Source organism: Neolamprologus brichardi, chromosome 20, assembly GCF_056152115.1.
Source record: "Neolamprologus brichardi isolate AB-2024 chromosome 20, ASM5615211v1, whole genome shotgun sequence".
NCBI lineage: Eukaryota > Metazoa > Chordata > Actinopteri > Cichliformes > Cichlidae > Neolamprologus > Neolamprologus brichardi.
In genome coordinates, this window is record NC_142123.1 from 2486443 (window position 1) to 2510181 (window position 23739).

General features: G+C 44.1%; 1 protein-coding gene across 6 annotated transcripts in view; it reads left to right on the top strand.

Annotated features, from left to right (window-relative positions):
- Positions 1-23482, top strand: part of kmt2d (lysine (K)-specific methyltransferase 2D) — a 31742-nt gene extending 8260 nt beyond the window's left edge. For 5 of the 6 annotated variants that reach the window (XM_087834294.1, XM_087834291.1, XM_087834293.1 and 2 more), the window contains exons 17-55: positions 212-376; positions 527-636; positions 778-822; positions 923-1111; positions 1211-1393; positions 1499-1621; positions 2287-2408; positions 2494-2623; positions 2707-2793; positions 2876-2953; positions 3051-3209; positions 3343-3412; positions 3573-3811; positions 3917-3990; positions 4534-4584; positions 4699-6315; positions 6408-6566; positions 6751-6869; positions 8221-10148; positions 10235-10358; positions 10740-10821; positions 10914-10980; positions 11108-11340; positions 11459-14374; positions 14586-14735; positions 14838-15002; positions 15102-15249; positions 15352-15433; positions 15517-15689; positions 15874-15998; positions 16086-16221; positions 16556-16677; positions 16768-18148; positions 18235-18371; positions 18594-18724; positions 19608-19893; positions 20030-20103; positions 20195-20303; positions 20383-23482. In XM_087834294.1, the coding sequence (XP_087690420.1) occupies positions 212-376; positions 527-636; positions 778-822; positions 923-1111; positions 1211-1393; positions 1499-1621; positions 2287-2408; positions 2494-2623; positions 2707-2793; positions 2876-2953; positions 3051-3209; positions 3343-3412; positions 3573-3811; positions 3917-3990; positions 4534-4584; positions 4699-6315; positions 6408-6566; positions 6751-6869; positions 8221-10148; positions 10235-10358; positions 10740-10821; positions 10914-10980; positions 11108-11340; positions 11459-14374; positions 14586-14735; positions 14838-15002; positions 15102-15249; positions 15352-15433; positions 15517-15689; positions 15874-15998; positions 16086-16221; positions 16556-16677; positions 16768-18148; positions 18235-18371; positions 18594-18724; positions 19608-19893; positions 20030-20103; positions 20195-20303; positions 20383-20475 (12382 nt within the window). In that variant the 3' untranslated portion in view covers positions 20476-23482. The remainder of the gene's footprint in view (positions 1-211; positions 377-526; positions 637-777; positions 823-922; positions 1112-1210; positions 1394-1498; positions 1622-2286; positions 2409-2493; positions 2624-2706; positions 2794-2875; positions 2954-3050; positions 3210-3342; positions 3413-3572; positions 3812-3916; positions 3991-4533; positions 4585-4698; positions 6316-6407; positions 6567-6750; positions 6870-8220; positions 10149-10234; positions 10359-10739; positions 10822-10913; positions 10981-11107; positions 11341-11458; positions 14375-14585; positions 14736-14837; positions 15003-15101; positions 15250-15351; positions 15434-15516; positions 15690-15873; positions 15999-16085; positions 16222-16555; positions 16678-16767; positions 18149-18234; positions 18372-18593; positions 18725-19607; positions 19894-20029; positions 20104-20194; positions 20304-20382) is intronic. The other variant, XM_087834290.1, reaches the window with a different exon arrangement.
- Positions 23483-23739: the final 257 nt, after the last annotated feature.

Here is a 23739-nt window from a genome sequence, read left to right on the forward strand (position 1 = left end):
CAAATGGAAATGAATATATCCAAATTTGCATATTATGTAAAACACTGGTGGCTCAGCCTTCATTTGCAATTCAGAGGCCCATCCCTCCGGCTCTTGCCTCTGTAGCAACAGAAACCAATCACATTGGTATCAGTAGTTTTATTGTTTTAATCTTGCATATTAACTGGAAAAATGTTATAAAGCACTACACTACATCTCTATCTCTGTCCAGGTGTGTGTGCTGTGTGCAGTGTGGATCCAACTCACCAGGTTTCCACTGCGAGTGGCAGAACAACTACACGCACTGCGGGCCTTGCGCCAGCCTCGTCACCTGCCCGGTATGCCGGGAGAATTTCATGGAGGAGGAGCTCTTGCTGCAGTGTCAGTACTGCGATCGGTGGGTGCTGATTATCGGAACTACACACAAAATAACCAGAAAATGAGAGCGAGTGAAGCATTACTTATTTTTGATGTCATAAATTATTCCATATCATCTTTGATTTGTTGAAAAGTGCGCATAGCTAGGTTTTTATGTGTGCCTATGCAGATGGGTCCATGCCGTCTGTGAGAGTCTGTACACAGAGGATGAGGTGGAACAGGCTTCTGATGAGGGCTTTGCTTGCACATCTTGCACCCCATATGTTCCAAAACCTGTGGGTAAGTCTCAGATTGACAGTGTCTAGGTCTTCAGAAATATAATTAAGATATTGTGGGGTGGGTTTTTTTTGTTTTTTGACTGGTTGTTTTATTGGTGACACAATTTTCTTTTTCTCCCTACTTTTTGCCCTTTGGTCACAGTAGTAGAGTCAGCCATTATGGCTTCAATAAAGATAAAAGAGCCAGGTAAGAAGATGTAGCTCCTTATGTTAGTTAATTATTCCAAGTACATTTTCTGAGTTTGTGCCCTTTATTTTTACTTAAATTTGTGATTGTCACTTTTTAGAGCCCCAGTTCTACCGTTTGGAGGGCGTTTGGCTTACAGAGTCAGGCATGTCCCTGCTGCGTAGCATCTCCATGTCTCCTCTGCACAAGAGACGGCAACGTCGCTCCCGTCTTGGCACTATGTGCTCTGAAGGAGGTCCTGATGGAATGGATCTAAGAGAGGTTGAAGGAGAAGGGGATGAGGGAAAAGGTTTGGACAATTTCCACTCATTCATTTGTCTCTAAAGAGTTTTCAGGATTACTTTGTGCCTTTTACAATAAATAAATAAATGTTCCTCTATATAACCAGGCTGTGGGGATCCCATGGACTGTGAATCAAAGATGGACCAACCTGGGAGCCCTGAGAGAGACGGTGGTACTGAGCGGGATGCAGGTGCAGAGGGAGGTGCTGACGGTGACTGTGAGGGTCTTAAAGGGGGAGCAGAGGAGACGGATGACAGCAAGAAAAGAAAGCGAAAACCTTACAGGCCTGGTATGCAATCATGAATGTGACTGTATCAAGGCATTTACAGTATCTACATAGATGTATCATCATATCCAAAATAATTAAAACATATGTTTCCTTTAATTGTGTTAGGAATTGGAGGTTTTATGGTGCGACAAAGGAAGTGTCACACACGGATGAAGAAAGAATTTTTTGCCCAGTTGGCTGGAGAGACGATGTTGGATGGACAGCCAATAGAGCGAACTATTGAAGAAGGTTTGTGACAACAATAGAGTGCTGAACTTGAGGTCATCCAGTGCAGCGGTTTATCTGCTGTGTGTATGTATGTATGTATGTATGTATGTGTGTGTGTGTGTGTGTGTATATATATATATATATATATATATATATCCAGACTTGTATATATATGTATATATATATATATATATGTATGTGTGTGTGCGCGTGTGTATATAGATATTTTTTTCACTGTTGTGTCACATTTTTAGGTCAGTGGTAGTGACTTAATTGATATAACTGTTCAATGGTATGTCAGGTCAGAAAGCTTGCTAGGGAACATCGTAGCTTGTTCACCTTCTTTGTGAGCTAAGGCTGCATTTAGACTGATATAAACCACTGACATCAAACCAAGCCCTTGTTTATTTAATTAAAGCCACAATGCTGAAGTGAACAAGGTGGTAAAGTAGAGGAATCAAGCAAAAAAATAATCAGGGTGATTCAATAGAACATCGTGATCAGGACTTAATTTGTGACAAAATGCAGACACTACATGCCCCCACCTTCACACACTTATACATTTTTAATGTTCAGCTTCCCTTGGAACGTCCTCATCTCTGCTTAACTTGTAGAGTTGTGTTTCAATGTATTTTATGCAAATAACTTAAACCTAAGAAAACTGAATTTTATTATTACATTTTTAGGGCCCCACCCTGACACAGACAACATTATGGATCCTAAACCAGTGGAGGGAGAGGAACAGGCCAAGAAACGTCGGGGGCGGAAGAGGAGCAAACTCGAGGATATGTTTCCAGCTTATCTCCAGGTTTCTTGTCTCTCTATGTGCCATGTTTTAAAAGTGAAAATAAAGATTTGATGTATATATTGTAAACATTTGTGATTCCCGGCAGGAGGCATTCTTTGGAAAGACACTGATAGACTTGAGTAAGAAGGCAGTGATGATACCTCCAGGGCAGAGGCCAGGTTCATGCCCCATCAGACCTACTTTACCAGCACCAACCAAGAGTACTACCCCAGACAGTAAGAACATTAACTTGAATTTGGGATGCTGGTTAAGAAAAAAAGTCAGTGCAGGATATGTAAATTTTTGTTTCTTTCACTAGCTGATGCCGGGGATCGTGTGGTGGACATAAATTGTCCTCTCAAGCAAGAGGGGGGTGAAGCCCCCCAGGCTCAGGGAGACGGTGCAGGTAAGTATCTATATGGCAGGTGAAGTTAATAGACCTTTTTAACATACAGTTCCAGGTTGTTTTAAAGTTTTACACCTTTCAGGGATTCCTACACCATCCTCATCGCAGACAAACCAGGTGTCAACTGATCCTCATGATTCTGATGCAGAAAAAAATGAAGGTAATTTCCTGAGGAGGGCACTGTGCTATATAGCATTTAAGAATGACTTGTAATATAATTTATTCCTTCCTACCATGCTGTTGTGCTTGTGTGATAGGTCTTCCACAGGGGGTGGAGAGTCAGGACTCTGAGCAGTTCTTCAGGAAGGTTCTGGGAGTGTCGGATGGTTCCTCCTTGGGAGGTATGAAGCCCATCTTGGAGGGCAATAAGGGAGAACTCGGTCGTAGTGCTTTGCCACAGAGAGCTCTCCCCTCAGGTGAGAACAAGGGTTTCCTATAGATGTTCATATAATTAAAACCGCAGCTATTATTACCTGTTGTATGATTCCTGAATTATTAAAAGCATGATTGAAAAACTGTTGTATTTTAATTCAATTACCGGAATTGCAGGGTCCCTGCCCTCAGCTGGAATGATGGATGCCTTTCCTGGAATTTCTCAGTCACCGTTCTTCGACATGCGGTAGGCTCATTAGTGCATTTTATTTCACAGCATCTCAGTCATGTAGTTACAACTCATATAAAAGCAGAAGCTTAATTCCCAATTATTTCTATTTTTCCCCGCATGTGGCCTTTTTATTTGACCAAAAAACAAACCCTCTAACTTATGATATGGTGTACAGGGACAGAGGAGGGCTGTTCAGTCCAGACGGCGGTGAGGAGAGCCCTTGGGCAACTCCCTCTACCCCAGCAACTCCTTCCTCCCCACCAACCCCCACAGAGGCAGAGGGTGATGGTCTGTCCTATAACCAGCGTAGTCTGCAGCGCTGGGAGAAGGATGAGGAGCTTGGAGAGCTCTCAACTATTTCCCCTGTTCTTTATGCCAATACAAACTTCCCAACTCTCAAACAGGACTACCCAGGTTAGTGAAGAAGAAACATATTGAACAATGTATTTTATCAAAGTCATGATTTTTAAGTTTATGTCACAGTTATAACGTAAGTGTTAAATATTTTTCTCATCACAGATTGGGCTAGTCGCTGCAAGCAGATCATGAAAATCTGGAGGAAGGTCCCAGCTGCTGACAAGGTTCCATATCTGGTAGGTTCTGTTTTTGTTTTGTTTAGTCAAGTCAAGTCATCTTTATTTATATAGCACATTTAAAAGACATCAAGTGTCGGCCAAAGTGCTGAACAGAGGGATAATATAATAAAAGAATAAAAATAGAAAGAAAACATAAAAAAAAAAAAAAAAAAAAAGAATTGTAAGACATGTAATATCACAGAGATCCGAAAGTTTTGGAAAATAAGTAGGTCTTGAGATTCGATTTAAAGACTTCCAAGGATGAAGAGAATTTTATGAAGGGGGGAAGACTATTCCAGAGTCTCGGGGTGGCAATGGAGATACAATTTAATACATTATTCTTTCATATTATCATTTGTTTGCTGTAATTCTCTTTTTAACACATTTCTAAATTTGCAGTTGGTCATATACAGGTTCTCCTTTTTTATTTATTTATTTATCCATTGTGTGTTTTTTAGCCTTGTTTTTATAAGAGTTCGTGCTTGGACTTGTGTGCCTGTACATACGTGCAGAAGCCGACTCTCTCTCTCTCTCTCTCTCTCTCGCTCTCTCTTTTTGTAGCAAAAGGCCAAAGATAACCGAGCAGCTCAGAGGATAAACAAGGCACAGAAGGTGAGTTAAAAGTAGATTTCTTTTTTTTAATTAAGTTTAGCAAATGACTTCCTTAGGTTTACGGTGTGTGTGTGTGGTTAATATTCCTTTGGTGCTCTTTTTACCTTTTCACAGCAGGCAGAGAGTCAAGTGTGCAGGCCAGTAAAAACAGAGCAACCACGTGCAAAGGGAGAACGGCCAAGTTTACACCTCCAGATCCCGCCACCTTCAGGCTCAACATCAATCTCTTCTCAACCCAGCTCTGCAGACAGCCCGTTTCCCTTGCCTCCCGATTCAGGATCGTCTTCTGTCTTTTTCTCAGATGGACCTGTCAAAACTCCATTATCAGCTGAAATCCGGACAGATCCTTTGGCTAAGCTTCCGCCTCAGTCACCCCATTCTTACTCACACCCAACCACACCTTTCTCTAATGCCGGGGCCAGCCCCGTACAGGCCCCTTCCTCAGGTTATTCTGCTTCCGGCCCGCAGGGCCCTCCTCAGGGACGGCCAGCCAGTCTTGGCCCTTTTGACATGCAACCAGGAACTCCTGGAACCCCCAGACGGGCTCAGCAGGTTGACCCCTACTTCAGATCACAGCTGCAGCAGCAACAGGGTCTTCTTCCACAATCCCAGCAAGGCTCTCAGGAGTCCCTAGGGCCTCCAGAAAGTCCTCATTCAAGAGGTCCTGGGCTCGGGGAGTCGACCATTTTTTCACCATCCCACAATACCCACTATGGAGATCCCTTCAGAACCCAGCAAGGAATGGGAAGGCCAGAATATGGTTCATCACCGTCACCATCTGCATTGGCTTCATCTCCTGCAAGCACAGGGCAGTACAGGACTGATATGAGTGCGCCCTCTCCACGTTCCTCTGCAGTTGGCAGACATGAGCTGTCCACCGGCTCCCCTGCTGGAATGCTTGAGTCTGGAGATGGTTTGTTCAAGGCACCTTTAACGCCACGAATGCACCAAGGGGAGAGTGGGGCACTTCATCCTGGAGCTTCACCTAGCCATGTTGCTGAAGGCTTCAGGCAGTCTCCCTCTCACTCTGATCCCCATATTCATCCTCCACTAACTACCAGACCGCAGTCAGGTGATAATTGTTCTCTTGGACCCCAGAGACACACTGTAGCTCAACAGGAGCAATGTCCTAGAGTACCCTCCAGCCCACAGTCCCAGGGCAGCTGCCAGTCTCCCCACACTCCTGGTGGCATGTCCAATGATGGTTACTCTGTCCATTCTCCTGCTACTCCTCGTTTCCAATCTCCAGACCCTTGTTCTCGGCCACCTTCAAGGCCACAATCTAGAGACCCTTTTGCTGCAGTCCATAAGCCACCTCGCACTTCCTCTATTGGCCCAGAGGGAACTGGAAGTTACAAAACATCCCCTCATCCTAACCAGCCATCTCCAGCCCATTCTACTAATACATCTATAGGGGATCCCCTCTCTGGAAAGCCATCAGCTCCCCCTACTTTCAGCCGCAGCCCGAGCACGGGAGGCTTTCAAATCACTCAACAGCAGATTCAGATGGTGCAGCAACCACAGCCACAAACTCAGCCGGCTTTGTCAGCAGACAGCCTTACCTCGCGAGTGCCACCTTCCTCTGGATCTCAAGAAATACCAGCTGTCCACACTTCAGACATGTCAAGTCAGCCATCTTTGCCAGTAACTCAAGAAATTCCTGATATTTCAGCAGTACAGGACCCTTCAGTAGTAGGACTCAGCCCTGCTGATCTGGAAAAGCACAGACCGGTATCAAAATATTTGCCTTTGAGCAGGCATTGAGTGCACTTCTGCATGCTTTTGTTTTTTCTTTGCTAATCAAAGTTTCTCGTGTTTTGTAGCGCCAAAGACTGAGGGAATTTGTGATCAGACAACAAATGCACAGACAAGAGAAGGAGGCAGCTGCTGCTGCTGGCAGTGCATCCCCTGGATGGTCTGGGGGAGGGATGGGAGCCTTTCAGCAGGATAAAACTCACAGAGCACCACCACCTTATCCACAGGTAGGGATCCTGTGATTGAATAACATTACATTATCAATGTGAAATCTTGCAGGCATTGTTACATGCAATCTGGAAGTTTCTGATTTTCATGCAGACATTATGAAAAAAGTTATTTTTGATTTATTTTTCATTTATTAATAACTAAAGAGTCAAGGGACAATGGTACAATTTTTACTTCCTTTAGGAACGTATTGCTGCTGCCGCTTCAAGTGCTCAGGCTTCTGTGTCGGGGAAGATGCCCACAGATGATAAGCTCATTCGCCCACCACATACAGGAAACCCTGCCGTTGTTGATCCAGTTAGGTAAGCATTTAAATAATGAGGTACTTGGATTGAATAAACCAAATACAGGCATAAATCTTTTGGCCCTGAAGATACAATTGGCGTCTTAACCCTCTGGGGTCGCCGGACGCGCCGGCGCGTCAAAATCACGTGACCAATTTAAGACGATACAGCTACAAGATGCAGTAAGTCAGAGTCTCCATTTCAACTTGGGTCGAAAGTGCAGACTTCAAACTATACACCAGTTTTTGAATTGTGTCGATGGCCACGTAAAACCAGAGTTATGATAAAAAATACACGCGATGTAAACAAACAGTGGTGTTTACAGCGGGAAGGACGGTAAAAACTGCGTTTTCTACAGACAGCGCTAGCAAACACTCTCCGCTTGCGAGTGAAAAAAGAAAAAGAAAAAACACCCCTTCCCTATTGGTGTTAGTTTACCATGAGTCTACCATGTCAGCCAATCAAAAAAAAATGATATGGCAACATGTGACATTTGGTTGTTTAGGGAGAAGGGGAAGTTTTTAGGAGTGACACCCGCGACTGAAAGCGGGTGAGCGAAAGACAGAGAGAGAGCGAGTTTTCATATGTGAGACATTAGTGACGTTTAGCGTGTTTGGAGGCTGTAGTTAGTTTGTTGTGTAGTTATTGTTTTGTATTGTGTGTCAGTTACACTGCTGAATTTCACATTTTCTCCAAAAAAAGCCGTCAAAGGCAGATTCCAGTGTAAACGCTGTTCCTGCATGGAAAACTGGACTGATGCACCTCCTGCTGTCAGACCTGCAGGCTTTAGGCCTTTGGTGTTCTCCTCTGTCTTACACTGAACACAAACTACATTTTTTGGACTGGCACAAATAATTTGTGTGCCTTCTTATTTGATGCAGCACACTTGATTGTTCTGTAAATAGATTTAAATTGTTATATAAAAAATGTCTGAGGCCTTGGCTGCATTTTTAGGTAAATAGTACCATATAACTTTGTTGTTTGCAAAACTTGTGCATAATTTTTAGAAATGTACAATTTCTATTTGCATTTCACGTTATGAAAATGATTCGTTAAACATGTGTGTGGGTTTTACAGTAAAAAATATAACTTTTTTCTACTCGGATTTTTTTGTCTGAATTTAGATCAACTGTGCTAATATAGTATACCAAAATGGAAAAAATAACTCAAATTTCAGATATTTGAGGTTGTGCTGAAAATAATGATACCAAACAAGGCAAGAAAAACATATTTTAAAGGTGAAATATAGAGGTAAAATCAAAAGTAGTCAAAAACGGCCAATTATACCCTGGACCCCAGAGGGTTAAATTAGTGCAACTCCCTTTCGTTGTTTTTGGGGGAAAAAAATAAAAAATTTGTCTTTCTTCAGGCTACCAGGATCTTCCAGACCGCAGGGTATGTTTCCCCGTCCACCATTCCCTCCTCAGTGGCAGGGCCAGGCTCCAAGGAGGTTCCCTCAGCCTGGCATGGAAGCTGTGGGCATAAGGCACAATCTTAACCCTGCTGTCAATATCCAAGGTATGGAAGGCATGGGTAATACTCATGCCATGATGCCAGGGCACGGAGGTGAATCCATGCAGCCAATGAGTCAAGGTCCGCCACCACAGTTCATTGAGTTGAGGCATAATTCACAAAGGCCACCCCTGCGACACCAATTTATACCCCGTGGACCCCAGCCCAGGCCACGTCTCTTTGTCCCAGAGCAAGAGATGTCAACACCTTATGTTCAGCAACTTCCTATAGCTCAAGTTGGTGGGATTCAGACAGAGGGGTTACAACAGGGTGGACTGTCAGTTTTACTGCCTCAGCAGTCCCACATGCAACCTCAAAATGCTACTTCGGCCCAAAACACTCCCAGTACTGAGCAGCATCGACTTTCACAACCAGGTATAGTCACAGAGACCCAGCCCGCAGCTGTAGAAAATGCAGAAGAACTGCCAGAACCTGATCTTGATGGGCTCGGCGATGCTCCAGGAGATGGAGGAGTAGAAGATGAGGATGATTTGGCTCTTGACCTGGACCCTGACAAAGGAGATGATGACTTGGGCAACCTGGACAACCTCGAAACCAATGATCCACATCTTGATGACTTACTCAACAGTGATGAGTTTGACCTGCTGGCTTACACTGATCCTGAACTGAACCAAGGAGACCCTAAAGATGTCTTCTCAGACCAGCTGCGGCTGGTAGAAGCTGAAAGTGAAGGTCCTTCAGCGTCGTCTGGTTCTGCACATGTTAAAGTGGAAGGCAAAGCCAAGGTGGAGCCAGGGCAGAAGGCTCTGACAAAAGTCCCTTCTACTGCACTAGAGTCTGCTGCTCAACTAACACGCTCTTCACAAACCGCTGATGCCTCTAAAGTTAAAGTAGAGAACAGAGGTTTGACGCCTCAGCTGCAAACGGGACAGACTGTGGTGAAAGCTGAAATGGGAGAAGCGGTATCCATGCCTCTTGGTGTGACCGCACCAACAACAAAGACTCCACAAAGTGAGAGCCAGTCTGCCTCACTCAGTTCTGTTCGATTAGGGGGACTTCCATATCCCTTGCCAGGCCAAGGTAATCCATTGCCTTTTCCTCCAGCTCCTCCACATGGAGATATGGGTGATGATCCCTTAGGACTACCTGACGTAGGGGAGCAGCACTCTCCTGCTGTAGATCTGGCAAAGGTAGAGAGCTCATTAGATGGTGAACTGCCTCTTCTAATACAAGATCTCCTGGAGCATGAAAAGAAAGAACAACAGAAACAGCAACAGCTCAGTTCTCTTCAACAAGGAGGCATACCACAACAGTTTTCAGGCATTCCAAATCCACATCCGAATCAACATTCATCTGGGCAAATAATGTTACCACACCACCATCGTCCACCACCCCAAGGTATGATGAATCAGCCAGGGATGGTACCGCGTGCTTCACACATGTTGCAGCAGCAAAGGCTTATGGGACCTGGTATGGTACCGCCAACTCACATGATGGCCCAGCAGCAAACCATGATGAGGACGGGGCAGCCAGGGATGCAGCCAGGGATGCAGCCAGGGATGCAGCCTGGGATGCAGCCTGGGATGCAGCCTGGAATGCAGCCAGGGATGCAGCCTGGGATGCAGCCTGGGATGCAACCAGGGATGCAGCCTGGGATGCAACCTGGGATGCAACCTGGGATGCAGCCTGGGATGCAGCCAGGGATGCAACCTGGGATGCAGCCTGGGATGCAGCCAGTGATCCAGCCAGGACTTGGCCATCAATCACAACAGCAGCCAGCAGTAAAACAGTCAACTCTGACCAACAGCTTCTTCCCAGATAAAGGTAAGCTTCATGTCTCGTCACGGCCACAACATCTTCTTTTTTCTTTTGTTTTTCCATACTTCCACTAATTTCGCCTATTATTGCAGATTTGGACAAATTTGCTACAGATAACATTATGGATCCCATTGCCAAGGCGAAGATGGTTGCCCTTCAGGGTATTAAGAGAGTGTTGGCACAGGATCCAATGGTTGTTCCCACTGGCATTAACAGGTATTTCTAATAATGTGTTTGGGTTTTTTTTTTTTTTTAAAATAAATGACATGGATATGTTTTTGCCATTGTTAAACTGCTGCTAGAAAGCAGAGCATGTGTTGATTGTGATTATCTTCAGATCTAGTTTTTGTTGTTGGTTCCAGCTCTTGTAAGCTGTTCAACATAAAAGTAGCATCCCTAACACCACTGTTCACAAGGTTAACTGCTCAGCAACCACTTATTTGCAGTAGCTATGTCTCAGAGACATGTCTGCAATGACTTCAGTGTTAAAGACTGCGATTAGACGATCAACTGTACCGTTAGCACAGCTGTTTGCTGAGGCCCATGTTAAATATTTTTAAGTGGATGTCACTCAGCACTGTTTTGCTTTCTCTTCAGGCAACAAGTTTCTCTGCTTGCTCAGAGGCTGGCTTCTGCTCCAGCCACAGATCCAAATCAACTTGCATCTGGACCTGCAAAGGTATGTTGGTTTATTTTTAAAAAGTGATCGATGATTTAATTGGTAAAACTGATGATAGCTGAGTCATTTAAATGCCACGTTTTTCTGTTTAGGAGGGAGAGACAAGTGATCCACCCCAGTCAAGGCCTAACCCTCCTCAGTTTGTGCAAGGAATAATCAGTATGTTTGACCAATACTGCCTTTTGAGCTGAATTGAGTCATTTTTTTTTTTTAAAGATTTTTTTTTTATTGCAGTCTCCATACATTTGTGGATAGCTAAGGGTGGTTTGTGATTTCTTTTCTATAGATGATGCTGAACAGCACCAATACGAAGAATGGCTTCTTCATACCCAGCAGTTACTCCAAATGCAACTGAAGTTTTTGGAAGAACAGATAGGAGTTCATCGCAAATCACGCAAAGCACTGTGTGCGAAGCAACGCACTGCTAAGAAGGCTGGCAGGGAGTTTGCTGAGGCAGATGCAGAGAAACTTAAGTTGGTCACAGAAGAGCAGAGTAAAATTCAGAAGCAGCTTGACCAGGTGTGTAGATGTTCGATGTTCTGAAAACAATTTTTGCATTGCACAAAAAAGGCTTCTGGCACATTTGATATACAGATATACATGATATACAGATGTCCTCATAAATATTCTGTTTTAGGTGCGCAAGCAACAGAAGGAGCACACAAATCTAATTGCAGAGTACAGAAGCAAGCAGCAGCAGCATCAACAACAACAGCAGCAGCAGCAGCAGCAACAACAGCAGCAGCAGCAACAACAACAGCAGCAGCAAGGCTCTGGCATTATAACCCAAGGTCATTCTGCACAGGGGGGGCCCTCTCACATGTTTCCCAAAATGCCTGGTCAGATGATGATGGGCCAGCAGGGAGCACCAGTAATGGGGCAACATCCTGGCATGGTACCCCAAGGTGGGATGCCTGTCAGAATGCCCCAAGGTCAGCCCTTTATTGGAGGAGCCCAGCCACAGCTTTCTGGGGCTCTTGGAGCCAGTGGTGCCAGGGTCCCAGGTCCTCCTGGGCCTTCAGGAGGATTTTTCCCTCAGGGGCCTGGGGTGCAAGGTGCAGACCCTAGGCTTCTTCAAGAAAGACAACTTCAGCATAGGATGCAGATGGCAAAGTTCCAGCAACAGCAGCTGATGGGCCAACAACCAGTGTCACTCCCAAATCAACAGTCTAGTTTAATCAATCAGTCGCAGGCTGGGATGATGGGGCACCAACTTATGGCACAACAACAGGTGAACACTCAGCAGGGTCTGCTAGCTAATCAGGCTAATCAGCAGAACATGGTCCAGGTTGCACAAGGAATGGTTGGAGGCCAGACTGTGGCTCCAACACAGAATCTTGTGGGCGGCCAGCCTATTAACCATTCTCAAGGCATGGTATCAACTCAGGCAGGAATAATTGGTAACCAACAAGTTGCATTGTCACAGCAGCAGAGGCCTCAGCTGATGATGGGACAGCAGGGTATGGTTGGCGCTCAAGGTCACCCTGGCCTGAGGGGGCCCCATGCCCAGTTGACTCCTCAACAACAGAACATTCTGGCCCAACGCATGCTTGCATCTCAGCAAAATATTACAAAGAATTTAGCCCACCTTCAGCAGCAGCAAATGACACAACAAAGACAACCAGCACAGTTGATCAACCAGTCTGGCCAAGAGCAAGGTCTTTCCCAACCCTCTACCCCACAAATGGGTTCCTCTCCTTCAGCAGGAAGTAACACACCCCAGCCCCAGGGATCTACAGAGAGCCAAAACTCAGGACCCAAAGAAGGTGGTATCCTCAGCCCTGATTCAAGAACCCCACCACAGCAGAGCGGACCCTCTACTCCCAACCAGATCCAACTAGGCTCTGCAAATGATCATCAAACTGACCTGGGACGACAGCAGCTACAGCAGCAGCACCAGAATCAGGTTTATGTAGGCCAGCAGCAACAATCAAATCCCCAGTCTGTACATGAGAAACAGTCGGGTTTGGTCGGGAACCAGCAAACTGGTATGCAGCAACTGCAGCAACAACTTCCAGTCACTGTCCAGAGGCAAAGTTCCCTCACCACTGATAAGCCCAGTTTGATGACTATTAAAGAGGAAGGAAAAACATCTGATTTCTTACATCATCAACAGCAAACTCTTCAAAATGCCACACAGCAGCCACAGGACCCCACCATGCCGCAACAGATCACAGGACACAACCATCCAGGGCAGCAACAACCTGCTATGATGGGTCTTACTTCACAACAGCAGGCCATCATGGCCCAACAGCAGAAACAGCAGGTTTTAATGGGTATGATGAGAGCTCAGCAGCAAGGAATGATGGGACAGAGACCTGGTGTTCCTCCTGGACAGATCCGCGCCCCTATCAACATCCAGGCCATTATTGCTCAGAATCCTCAGCTCCGCAATCTCCCCCCCAACCAACAAATCCAGCACATCCAAGCCATGATTGCACAAAGACAACAAGGACAAATGCTGCGGATGCCAATAGGCCAGGGCCAACAACATCAGTTGAGGCCTCAGCTCCCACAGATGGGACAGCAAATGATGGGGATGGAAGGCCATCAAATGTCACATGGAGTCATGGGGAATCCAGGAGCAGTGGGGAATCAACACCAGCCAGGTATGCCAGGCCAACAACCTGGTGTTGCTCCTCAGATACAGCAAGGAATGATGGTCTCTGGGCAGCAGCTCCAAGTGGGAGAGATGATGCAGCAACATATGAGAGGACAGGTGCCACATTCCCCAATGGACCAGGGCCCAATGGTGAGGCCAGCATCTCCACGTCAGCCATTACCCAACTCCCCTGGGGATTCTCAACGGCACACTTTTAATCAAGCTATGGGGATTCGTCCACCCACTCCCACCCAGAACCAACAGCAAGCACTAATGGCAGGCCGTGTGCAGGGCTCTCCATCGCATGCATATTCTCCAAGAACTCCCTTTGGCATGAGCCCAGTCCACCCAGTCTCACCCCATTCATCTCATGTCTCCTCACCTTCTATAGCTGACAGCAGGGCTGGGAGAGGCAGTCCCTACAGCCAAGTCAAGGCTTCTCCACTCAGGTCACCCGGGGCTAAGAGTCCACTTGATTGTCCAGGACCTAAAGCAGACACTCAGTCACCAGGCAGTGGTCTGGCTGCTTCAGTGACTTCCAATGGGCCACAGAGAGGTACAAATGCTCAGCGTCAGTTGCAGCAGGGTACAGAAGACAAACAAGAGGAGCTATGCAAAATGACAATACAGAATATTAAACAGGAACCAAGGGAGGTCCAGTGTGACAGTGCGGCTGAAGCTCCTACTGGGACTATAAAGCATGAAGCAACCGGGGAGATGGTTAACGCTGGGAACAACACTACCTTTATTAATGCTGGAAGTGCTGCTGTGACTCAAAGCCCCAGATCTGAGACTGGACAGCAGTTGCTGCAGAAACTCCTAAGAACTAAGAATATTCAGCTTGGTGCTCAGAGGCCTTGTGATGGCATCCACAGTGAGATCAATGGTCACATCAACAGCAAACTGGCAATGCTTGAGCAAAAGCTTCAAGGGACTCCACGAAACATGGAGGTATGTTTTCCTAAAGTGTATTCATTCTCTTTAGCCTGATCCCAAAAGGTTGATTCTGTTTATCTGGACGTAGTGTTTTCAATGGGAGAAATGTTTCGTCACTCAACCTTTTGAGATTTACTTACCTGGATGATTGAGCATGCATCAAGACTCTTTACCCTGATGTTATATTTGGGAAAAATCTCCGTTTTATTTTCTTGACCTTTTACAGGATCTGCAATCGATAACAAAAAGGCCTCCTGTGCAAAAGCCAAAGCGCACTAATAAGGCAGCTGGAGATCGAGGGCCTAATGCACGGAAGAAAAACAAGAAGGAAGAAGTTGGAAAAAGCGCTGAAGCCTTGTTAAAACAACTCAAACAGGTACAATAATGTCAAAATACATTTCCCCCCTAATGATATTTTGCCACTGATGATCTGAAGATTCTTGTTCCTTTTCTTGGCTAATGGATTTTTACTCTGTAGGGCCTCTCTCTGCTGCCCTTGATGGAGCCGTCAATCACTGCCAGTGTGGATCTTTTTGCACCTTTCGGAAGCAGTCCAGCCAATGGAAAAGCCCAGCTAAAAGGCTCATTTGGAAATGCAGTGTTAGACAATATCCCAGACTACTACTCTCAGTTACTCACCAAGGTAAAACTAATCTGCCAGTGCACCACCAACATTTTGAATAAGGCATATTGGTAATTTCAGAGCAAAGTCTTCAAGAACATATTGTTTGTGCATTCACAGAGCAACCTCAGCAACCCCCCAACACCCCCATCTTCCTTGCCACCTACTCCTCCACCATCAGTACAGCACAAACTGCTGAATGGAGTAACAGCTGGGGAGGATCTGGCTGAGAGACAGAAGAACAGAGAGCCTGCTGAAGAGCCGATGGGTACATTTATTGTTAATTATTAATCCGCAGTTATGCAGTAATTGCATTCTAAATGCAAATGCAATTATGTATTATAATGCTGCATTTTTTTTCCTTCTTCAGATTCTGTGAAAGAGGAGGTAAAGAGTGTAGATATTCTAGCAGCTCTCCCCACACCACCACATAACCAGAATGAGGATATCAGGTACATAACTGTGCATAGTTATCAGTCCATAGCATAGATCTTTTCATAAAGAGGCTATAAATGTGTGAAATATCTTTTAACAGGATGGAAAGTGACGATGAGGATGCTCCAGAAAGCATAATTCCAGCATCCTCCCCTGAGAGTAATGTGGGAGATGAAACTCCACGTTTTCCTCATCTGCGGGAGCCTAAAGAGGAGGAGACAGACAGGGCAATATCCCCTATCATACCCCTCATACCTCGCACTGCCATCCCAGGTATTCTGCTCAGCATGTCACATCCTACGGTCTGCTGAGGTAGCAATGCTGCTGCTCTGTATGGGGAATTAAATGGCTTGGAATTTATACGATTGTCTAATTTTTTATTTATTTATTTTTAAATATTAAATCTGTTTGCGTCTTGAAATGCAGACAAATGTTGAATTTACACATTTGCTTACAGCATTCACAGAAAATAAACAATTCGAAGCTCCTGACGGCAAGGTAGATTCAACATCCAACCACTGGGATAAGAGCAAAAGCAACGAGGTGTCTGTAACGTTCACGTTGTCATCTGCTGCAGCCAAGGTACTAAGCCATCATAATCTTATATCGTCTTTAAAAGCTTTTATGTCCGAAACTATCGATGCAATCTAAACTTCTAATATTTTCCAGAAACTAAATCACGTGATGATGGCCATGGCCCAGCTTCTTAACATTAGAATGCCAGGTACTTATGAGGTCACTATCCCTCCCCAAAACCCTGAAATGTCAGGAGGAGATGGGCCTGCGAAAGGACCTGGCCAATCAGGTACAAAATAAAATAAATAAATTGACGGTTTAGCTTTTTTAGATTTCAGCTGATGTCTTTTTTTTATTATTTTCTTTTTTTTGTGGAGTGAGTTCCTATTTAGCTAAAAGCAAAAAGGTGCGAGTCTGTCAAGACATTCAAAATTCTGCCTCAAAGTGACTTGTCATATTATTTGCTAATGTAAACATTTAGTCTTTCATTAATCCCATCTCATGATTGTAGATTAAGCACGTTAGTTGAGCAAATTTGGTGTTTAAATGTTTTTGGGTTTTTTTGTTTTTAAAACAAATTGTGGCAGAGTGACTATACCATCTATCCATGTTATGTTTTACAGGGGTTCTGTGTACAAAGGATGGAGCTTCACCTAGTCAGGATGAGTGGCTAAGGCAGTTTGATGTGTCTCTACCTGGCTGTACACTGAAGAAACAAGTTGACATTCTGGCACTTATTAAACAGGTTGGTCCCAAAGGTCTCCTATTGCCTCATTTAATCTTTTTATTACATGTGTTGAAAGCGTTACATCTCCTGCGTGCATTTTGCTCTCAGGAGTTTGCAGAGACTGAAGAAAAACCGGTTCAGCACTGCTATACAACCAATGTAAATGATTTGGATGTGCGCCACCTTCCTATTATACCAGTGGAGGAGTCTCCGCCCCCATCACCGTCTCCTCCTCATCCTCCTCCATCTCTGCCAGTTACAACTAGTGAAGCTGAACCTTCCAAAAAATCAACTTCCTCATCACCGTCTCCCTCCAGTCCGGCCAATGTCCAATCAACAGCTGAGCCTGAACAGCATGTTAATCCTCCTCTTGATGCTGCTCAATCAACTGAAGTCACAGAGCCTGAAGTTGCTGCTCCAGAGTCTTGCGCAGACGCAGCAGCTACCTCTGCAGTTTCTGATCCTGCTGCTCCTCCTGAAGATCATCTGAGCGCTGTTGTCAAGGAGGAGGAGGTAGAGGATTTGGTCACTGATCCAGCTCAACCTCCTAAAGATTCTCCCTCCCCCATGGAGTCTTCCCCTAAAGCCGTCAAGCAGCGCAGGCCTCTCTCACCTGATGAGGAGGTGGTGCATCCAAAACTGAAGAAATGGAAGGGGATTCGCTGGAAGCGTCTTCAGATTGTTATCTCGATTCGGAAAGGTGGCTCTAAGAAAGAAAGCAGCCGTGAGGTGTCTGAACTGATGGAACGGCTGCGCATTACTCTTCGACCAGAAAGGCTGCCTCGGGATAAACGCAAGTGCTGCTTCTGCCACGAGGAAGGCGACGGCGCCACAGATGGGCCCGCTCGTTTGCTTAATATTGACGTGGACCTATGGGTGCACTTAAATTGCGCTCTGTGGTCCACAGAGGTGTACGAGACACAGGGGGGCGCCCTAATCAACGTGGAGGTAGCCCTGCGTCGCGGATTGCGGACTCTTTGTGCGTACTGCCAGAAAACTGGCGCCACAAACAGCTGCAACAGACTGCGCTGCCCGAATGTCTACCACTTTGCCTGTGCCATCCGGGCACGCTGCATGTTCTTTAAGGATAAGACCATGTTGTGCACCCAGCATAAACTGAAGGGGCCCAGTGACGACGAACTCAGCACATTTGCGGTCCTACGCCGCGTCTACATCGAGCGTGACGAGGTGAAACAGATCGCCAGCATCTTGCAGCGAGGAGACCGCATCCACCTGTTCCGTGTCGGAAGTCTCATCTTTCACGCTATTGGCCAGTTGCTGCCCTCTCAGATGGCCAACTTCCACTCAGCTACTGCAATCTTCCCCGTCGGCTACGAGGCCACACGCATCTACTGGAGCACACGCGTACCCAACAAGCGATGCCGCTACCGCTGCCGCATCAGTGAAGACGATGGCCGCCCCCTGTTTGAAGTGCGTGTTCTGGAGCACGGGATGGAGGATTTACAGTACCGTGACCCTACTCCAGAAGGTAAAACAAAAGTGCTTTCTGATTTTTGTGCTGTTATGTTTCTTAGCCTTAAAGAACAGAGTTGAATTTGCTGTTTTTGTCTTTAGGGATCTGGGACCGGGTTGTTGAGCAGGTGGCTAAACTTCGTGAGGAATCATCCATGTTGAAACTGTTCACTGAACACATCAAAGGGGAGGAGATGTATGGCCTTACAATTCACGCCGTCATGAGAATCACTGAGTCGGTAAGAATCCCGAGCACTTTCTGTCCTTTTTATTTTGTCTTCATCTCCCAAGTTCACTGATTTAATCTGTGGTTGGATAACTGTTTCAGACTGTAATAAAACAAAACAAAACATCTGCTATATCTCGTATTAACTGAACTCAATGTGACCAGAAATGATACACTTTGTAGCCATTATAAGTCCATTATGATGATCATTGACTGTTGACTTGTTGTGTTTTAGTTGCCCGGAGTGGAGAACTGCCAGAATTACCAATTTAGATACGGCCGGCACCCTCTGATGGAGCTCCCACTCATGATTAATCCCACTGGCTGTGCTCGCTCAGAGCCCAAGGTCCCCACACACTGCAAGAGGTAAAACATTATTTTTAGCGAGAAGCTGCACACTCAACACGCTCTGACATATCTGTTAATCTGTACAGCCACGTGAATCACGTTGAAGAGGCTTGTTGACTAAATGTTAACATTTTTGCGGAGTTAGCCAATATCGGCAAATTCCAGACAGAATATGTTGACTGGTGAGGTAATATACAAAAAATGAAACACACTTTTAACATCTATGTAATAGAGGTGGGAATCACCATACATCCCACGATACGATATTATTGCAATTTTTAAAGATATTTTGCGATATTCAGATTCTGTACATAAAGGTAAACTTTATCAATATTCATTTTATCTCATATCAAAGTCTCACACTCAGTCTTTCTCTCATTTCAGTTTTATTGTTGACAAACTGAACGGTTTGTATTACAGTCTAGTCCAACTTAACTGAATCAACCATCTGGTACAATTATAGCTATTCTGAACTATGCAGTTTATGAAAACTATGCAGCCCCTTCAGCAACTGAAGAATTTGAAAGTAAATTAAAACAAAATATAATTTTACATTAAATAAAAAAGTTTTAAACTTAATTAAAATAAAACATGTCTTAAATTAAAATAAGTAAACTGTCATGTTTATTAAACACATTTGGACAGTGAAGGAATGTCAGGATTCTTGCTCAGAAAAAGGATCAACATGCTCTGAAGTCAGAGCACAAAAACCTTTTTGTAACAAAATATCGATTTCTGCTGTCCCTGTATCCATACATTATTAGCAAACAAAATATCACCATGCTACACAGTATCCATTTTTTCCCCCACCCCTAGTATGTAATACAAGTAACTTGCTTCAAAACAACTTCAAACCTGTAAAATTCAAAGCATTCAGACTTTCATTTTGCTTTCTTTTTAGGCCTCACACTCTTAACAGCACCAGTGTGTCCAAGGCCTACCAGAGTACCTTCACTGGAGAGCTCAACACACCATACAGCAAGCAGTTTGTCCACTCCAAATCCTCCCAGTATCGGCGCTTGAAGACTGAGTGGAAGAACAACGTGTACTTGGCACGTTCCCGCATTCAGGGCCTGGGGCTGTACGCTGCGAAGGATTTGGAGAAGCATACGATGGTTATTGAGTACATCGGTACCGTCATACGCAACGAGGTGGCCAATCGCCGGGAGAAGATCTATGAATCGCAGGTACTCAAACTTAAACAGTTGATGGAGGATGGGTGGTACAGAAACTTTGTTTGCTGTGCCGCTCAACTTTCTGCAGCTGTAGGACACGTCTGACCTTTTTTTTCTTCTTCTTCTTCCTCTTGCTCTTTTGCCGTAGAACCGAGGGATCTACATGTTCCGTATCAACAACGAGCAAGTGATCGATGCAACTTTAACAGGTGGCCCAGCCCGGTAAGTATTTGTTTGTGCATGGCTGCCTTGTTTTAAACCCTTATTTTATGTTTTTGATTTTATTTTCCCCCATTTCCCTTCTCCTCACCAGCTATGTCAACCATTCCTGTGCGCCCAACTGTGTCGCTGAGGTTGTAACGTTTGACAAAGAAGACAAGATTATCATCATCTCCAGCCGAAGGATTCCTAAAGGAGAGGAGGTGCAGTGCGATAAATAAACAGCCTTCGTTGTACTTCTACTATATCTGCAGCCTTTAACTGTCTCTCTCTTAATTCCAGCTGACGTACGACTACCAGTTTGATTTTGAGGACGATCAGCACAAGATCCCTTGCCACTGCGGAGCCTGGAATTGCCGAAAATGGATGAACTAACCAGAAAGCGGAAAGATGGAAAATTCCCTCTCGCTGGTACCAGAACACTCCTGCGCCAAAGCCTATGAAAATCCTACATCGCCAGTGCATAAGCTGTTCATAAAGATATGGAGGAAGGCTGGCCTCCACTATTAAAAGACTAAAGTGTTACCTGTAGCCAAAGGTTTGAAGAGCATTAATCAATAAAAGCAGCCGACCACCATTCATCAGCAGAAGCTCGATGGTGGGACTAACTTTCGTGTTTGGAGTAGTCGAATCACCCTTTCCTCAACCAAATCCCTCCTCCTCCCCATCCCCCACTTCAAACCCTCCCAACTATTCTGGTCTCAATAAGCTGGAAAATGATCCTCACCATCTACCAGAACATCCTGACCCTCTGATATCAGCACTCGTAGTACAGAGCTCATCTGGAGCTTCGACAAAAAAAGCCATTAAAAATGTTAAGAATGAACTAAGGACACTTTTTTTTAATGTTTTAAGTCGGACCTATTTCCTGTCCCGTCTGACCGCACCTCCCCCCCCTTACCTCCCAGACAAGGCACTTTCCCATCAATGACTCATAACGACAACATGGATATTGGCTAGCTAGACAATCTTGATGTGGCTCTGTGTGAGAACTACATGTGATCGATGGAGAGAGGAAAAAGAAAAGAGGAGAAAAAAGTAAGTTAATATAAAAAATGTAAGATACTATTGATCTGTGGCTTCAGTCGCACCAGATGTTCTGACTGTGTGGAGTCCCACGGTGGGTTAGTTGGACCCAGTCTACCTCACTGATTTAGCGAGAAGTGACTGCTTTGTATAAAAACTGTTAACTGCTACTGTGGAAATACTCCGGGGGGGTCGGGGAGGGGGGCGCGATGGTGATTTTTGGGGGTGGGAGGGTTGTTTTTATGGGCTTAGCCTTCTCGGACAAGCAGGGAATCTTAAGCAGCAGGTTTGCTCTATCTACTCTATGCTGATGATGATTTACAATAATGAGCCAACATAATTATTATTCATGAATTATTTATACAGATGAACTATATGACAGTTTTGATAAGATATTGCATTAAAGTCACAATCAGAAGCTTAGTGGGTGTTCTGTATGCCACCAAATCATCCTGGATATTGATGTAGCTTTTTGCTTTTGTGTTCTTATTTATGCATCTAAAAACAAAATCCTGCTATTAGCTGTGTGAAAGCACAATAACATCCACATTTATTTTTTCTGAGTTGCTTAAGACAGTAAGAGTTTGAGTGAATGGCTCAAGGATCACACAGGTCCAGAATTAACCAAGTACCCATTAGCTGGTTGTTTCACACCTGGAAGTTCCTCTTGTTTGGGAAAAGAAGGAGCCAGCAGATGCATGACTACTGTCCCCATTCAGTGCTTTTTTTTTCCTCTTTTTTTGTTTGTTTTTTACTCCCCAACAAGTCAACCTTAAACTTTAATCATGCCTCTTCCTCTCTCTGTATTATTTAATGGACTGTTGTTAAACTTTTACTGTAGTAAGTCTTCCTCCGCCTGAGTACAGCCTGCAGTGTTTCTACTTCCCCTGTAGTGTGCTTTTTCTAGTGCTGGTACTGTCTCCTCGAGGCTGAACTGATGGCAGGGAAAGACTTATTGGAAAAAAGGGCATTTGTTTTCATTTCTGTGTAAGAATAATGAGAAAAAAGTCTTTAAAGGGAGCTTTACTAAAACTCCACCTTCCCATACTACTTTGGTTCCTCCTTCCCTTAACCTAAGACCTCACATGATTTTAAAAATGCAAAGTTGTAAAAACTGTAAATATACTATATGCATTGAGGGAGGGGGGGACAACAGCTCTTTATCCAGCCCCTTTGTAATCAAAGTCAAAAGTGTAGAAAAATAAAATTGGAAAAAAAAAAAAATCAACCACTGGATATCATTTTAACAAAGATAAAGCTGTACATAAATATAAATATATGTAAAATGGCAAACTAATATCTTTATGTATATGAACCAGAGTGTTTTGCATTTACTTGTTTTTTCTATTAGTGTTTTTTGCTATAAGCTTTCAGGTGAGTTTGTTAAAAATAGATGTGAGGAAAATGTCCGGGGTTCTCTATTCGGACACGACGAGAAGCCGACGTGATAACGAGGCTGTTCGGCTTCAGCAGAGAGTCGTTAATTAGACATGGAAAAATCACTTCTTGCATAAAGCAGTACAATGGTGCATAGCATTTGTATTTATGTAATATTGTTCATGTTTATTTTTTTCTTTTTATTTATGCTACTGCTTGTTGATTTACCAAAACCTCCCCTTTAATTGGTCAGAATTGGATTCATATAGTCTTGAATGGACAAATCTTGAATTCCCTAGAATATTGTTAGTGTTTTGCTTTTTTCTTTTCTTTTCCTTTAATATCTTCCCTATAGAAGTGAATGTGTTGGTTAACATTGTGAAATGGTTACTTGGCCTGATGTATGTTATGATGTAATAATCAAAGTTAATCCCATACTTAACCTGGTAATGAATTGCACTCTCGTAGTATAACAGAAACTTTCTCTGAAGTGGTAGATATTGATCAAGTATCCGAAGCAGTGATATATATATATACATATATATCTATATTTTTTGGTATGTTTCTATTCCAAGGGAAGAACACGAGACATTATGCCGCTCACTGGATTTCCGCCTGAATAATTTTTAACTTCTCTGAAACTTAATTTAAGTTCTCTGCATATCTTATAATTTAATAAAGGTTGCTCATAATTTGATTTTTTTTTTCTTTTTAACCTCACGTACTTTAAAATACAAAAAAAAGATGTTGCATCTGTACAGCAGAGATACTTTTAGGGAATATGAATAAATATAATGATCATTTTTATTGTATGTGGCATGTTTTATATGGATATTATTTTGAATTGTACATATTTTTTTCAGGACGCCAGAGGTTGCATCTCTTTATATACTGGTTTTCCACTTCCTTTCCCCTTCATCTTATTTCTTTGTCTGCTTTTGTTTCTTGTAAAGGAAAAATAAAATGCATTTTAAATATGTGCTCATTTTCTATTGTCAGCACATGACCACAAAGCTTGATACTTAGTCAACCGATGGTTATATGAAGCGTTTTTACTCGTGGTGGTCCTACTGGTCAGTAAAGGGATGCTTTACTATTCTATACATGAACCAAGAAAATCCACTAAATTATTCTGGGAAAACAAAGCTTTCACATGGCACTCGTGCAAACCATAGGATGATGCTAAAAAGCAGAGTAAGAGCACTCCCATCATGGTTATAATTCTTAAATTGGTCA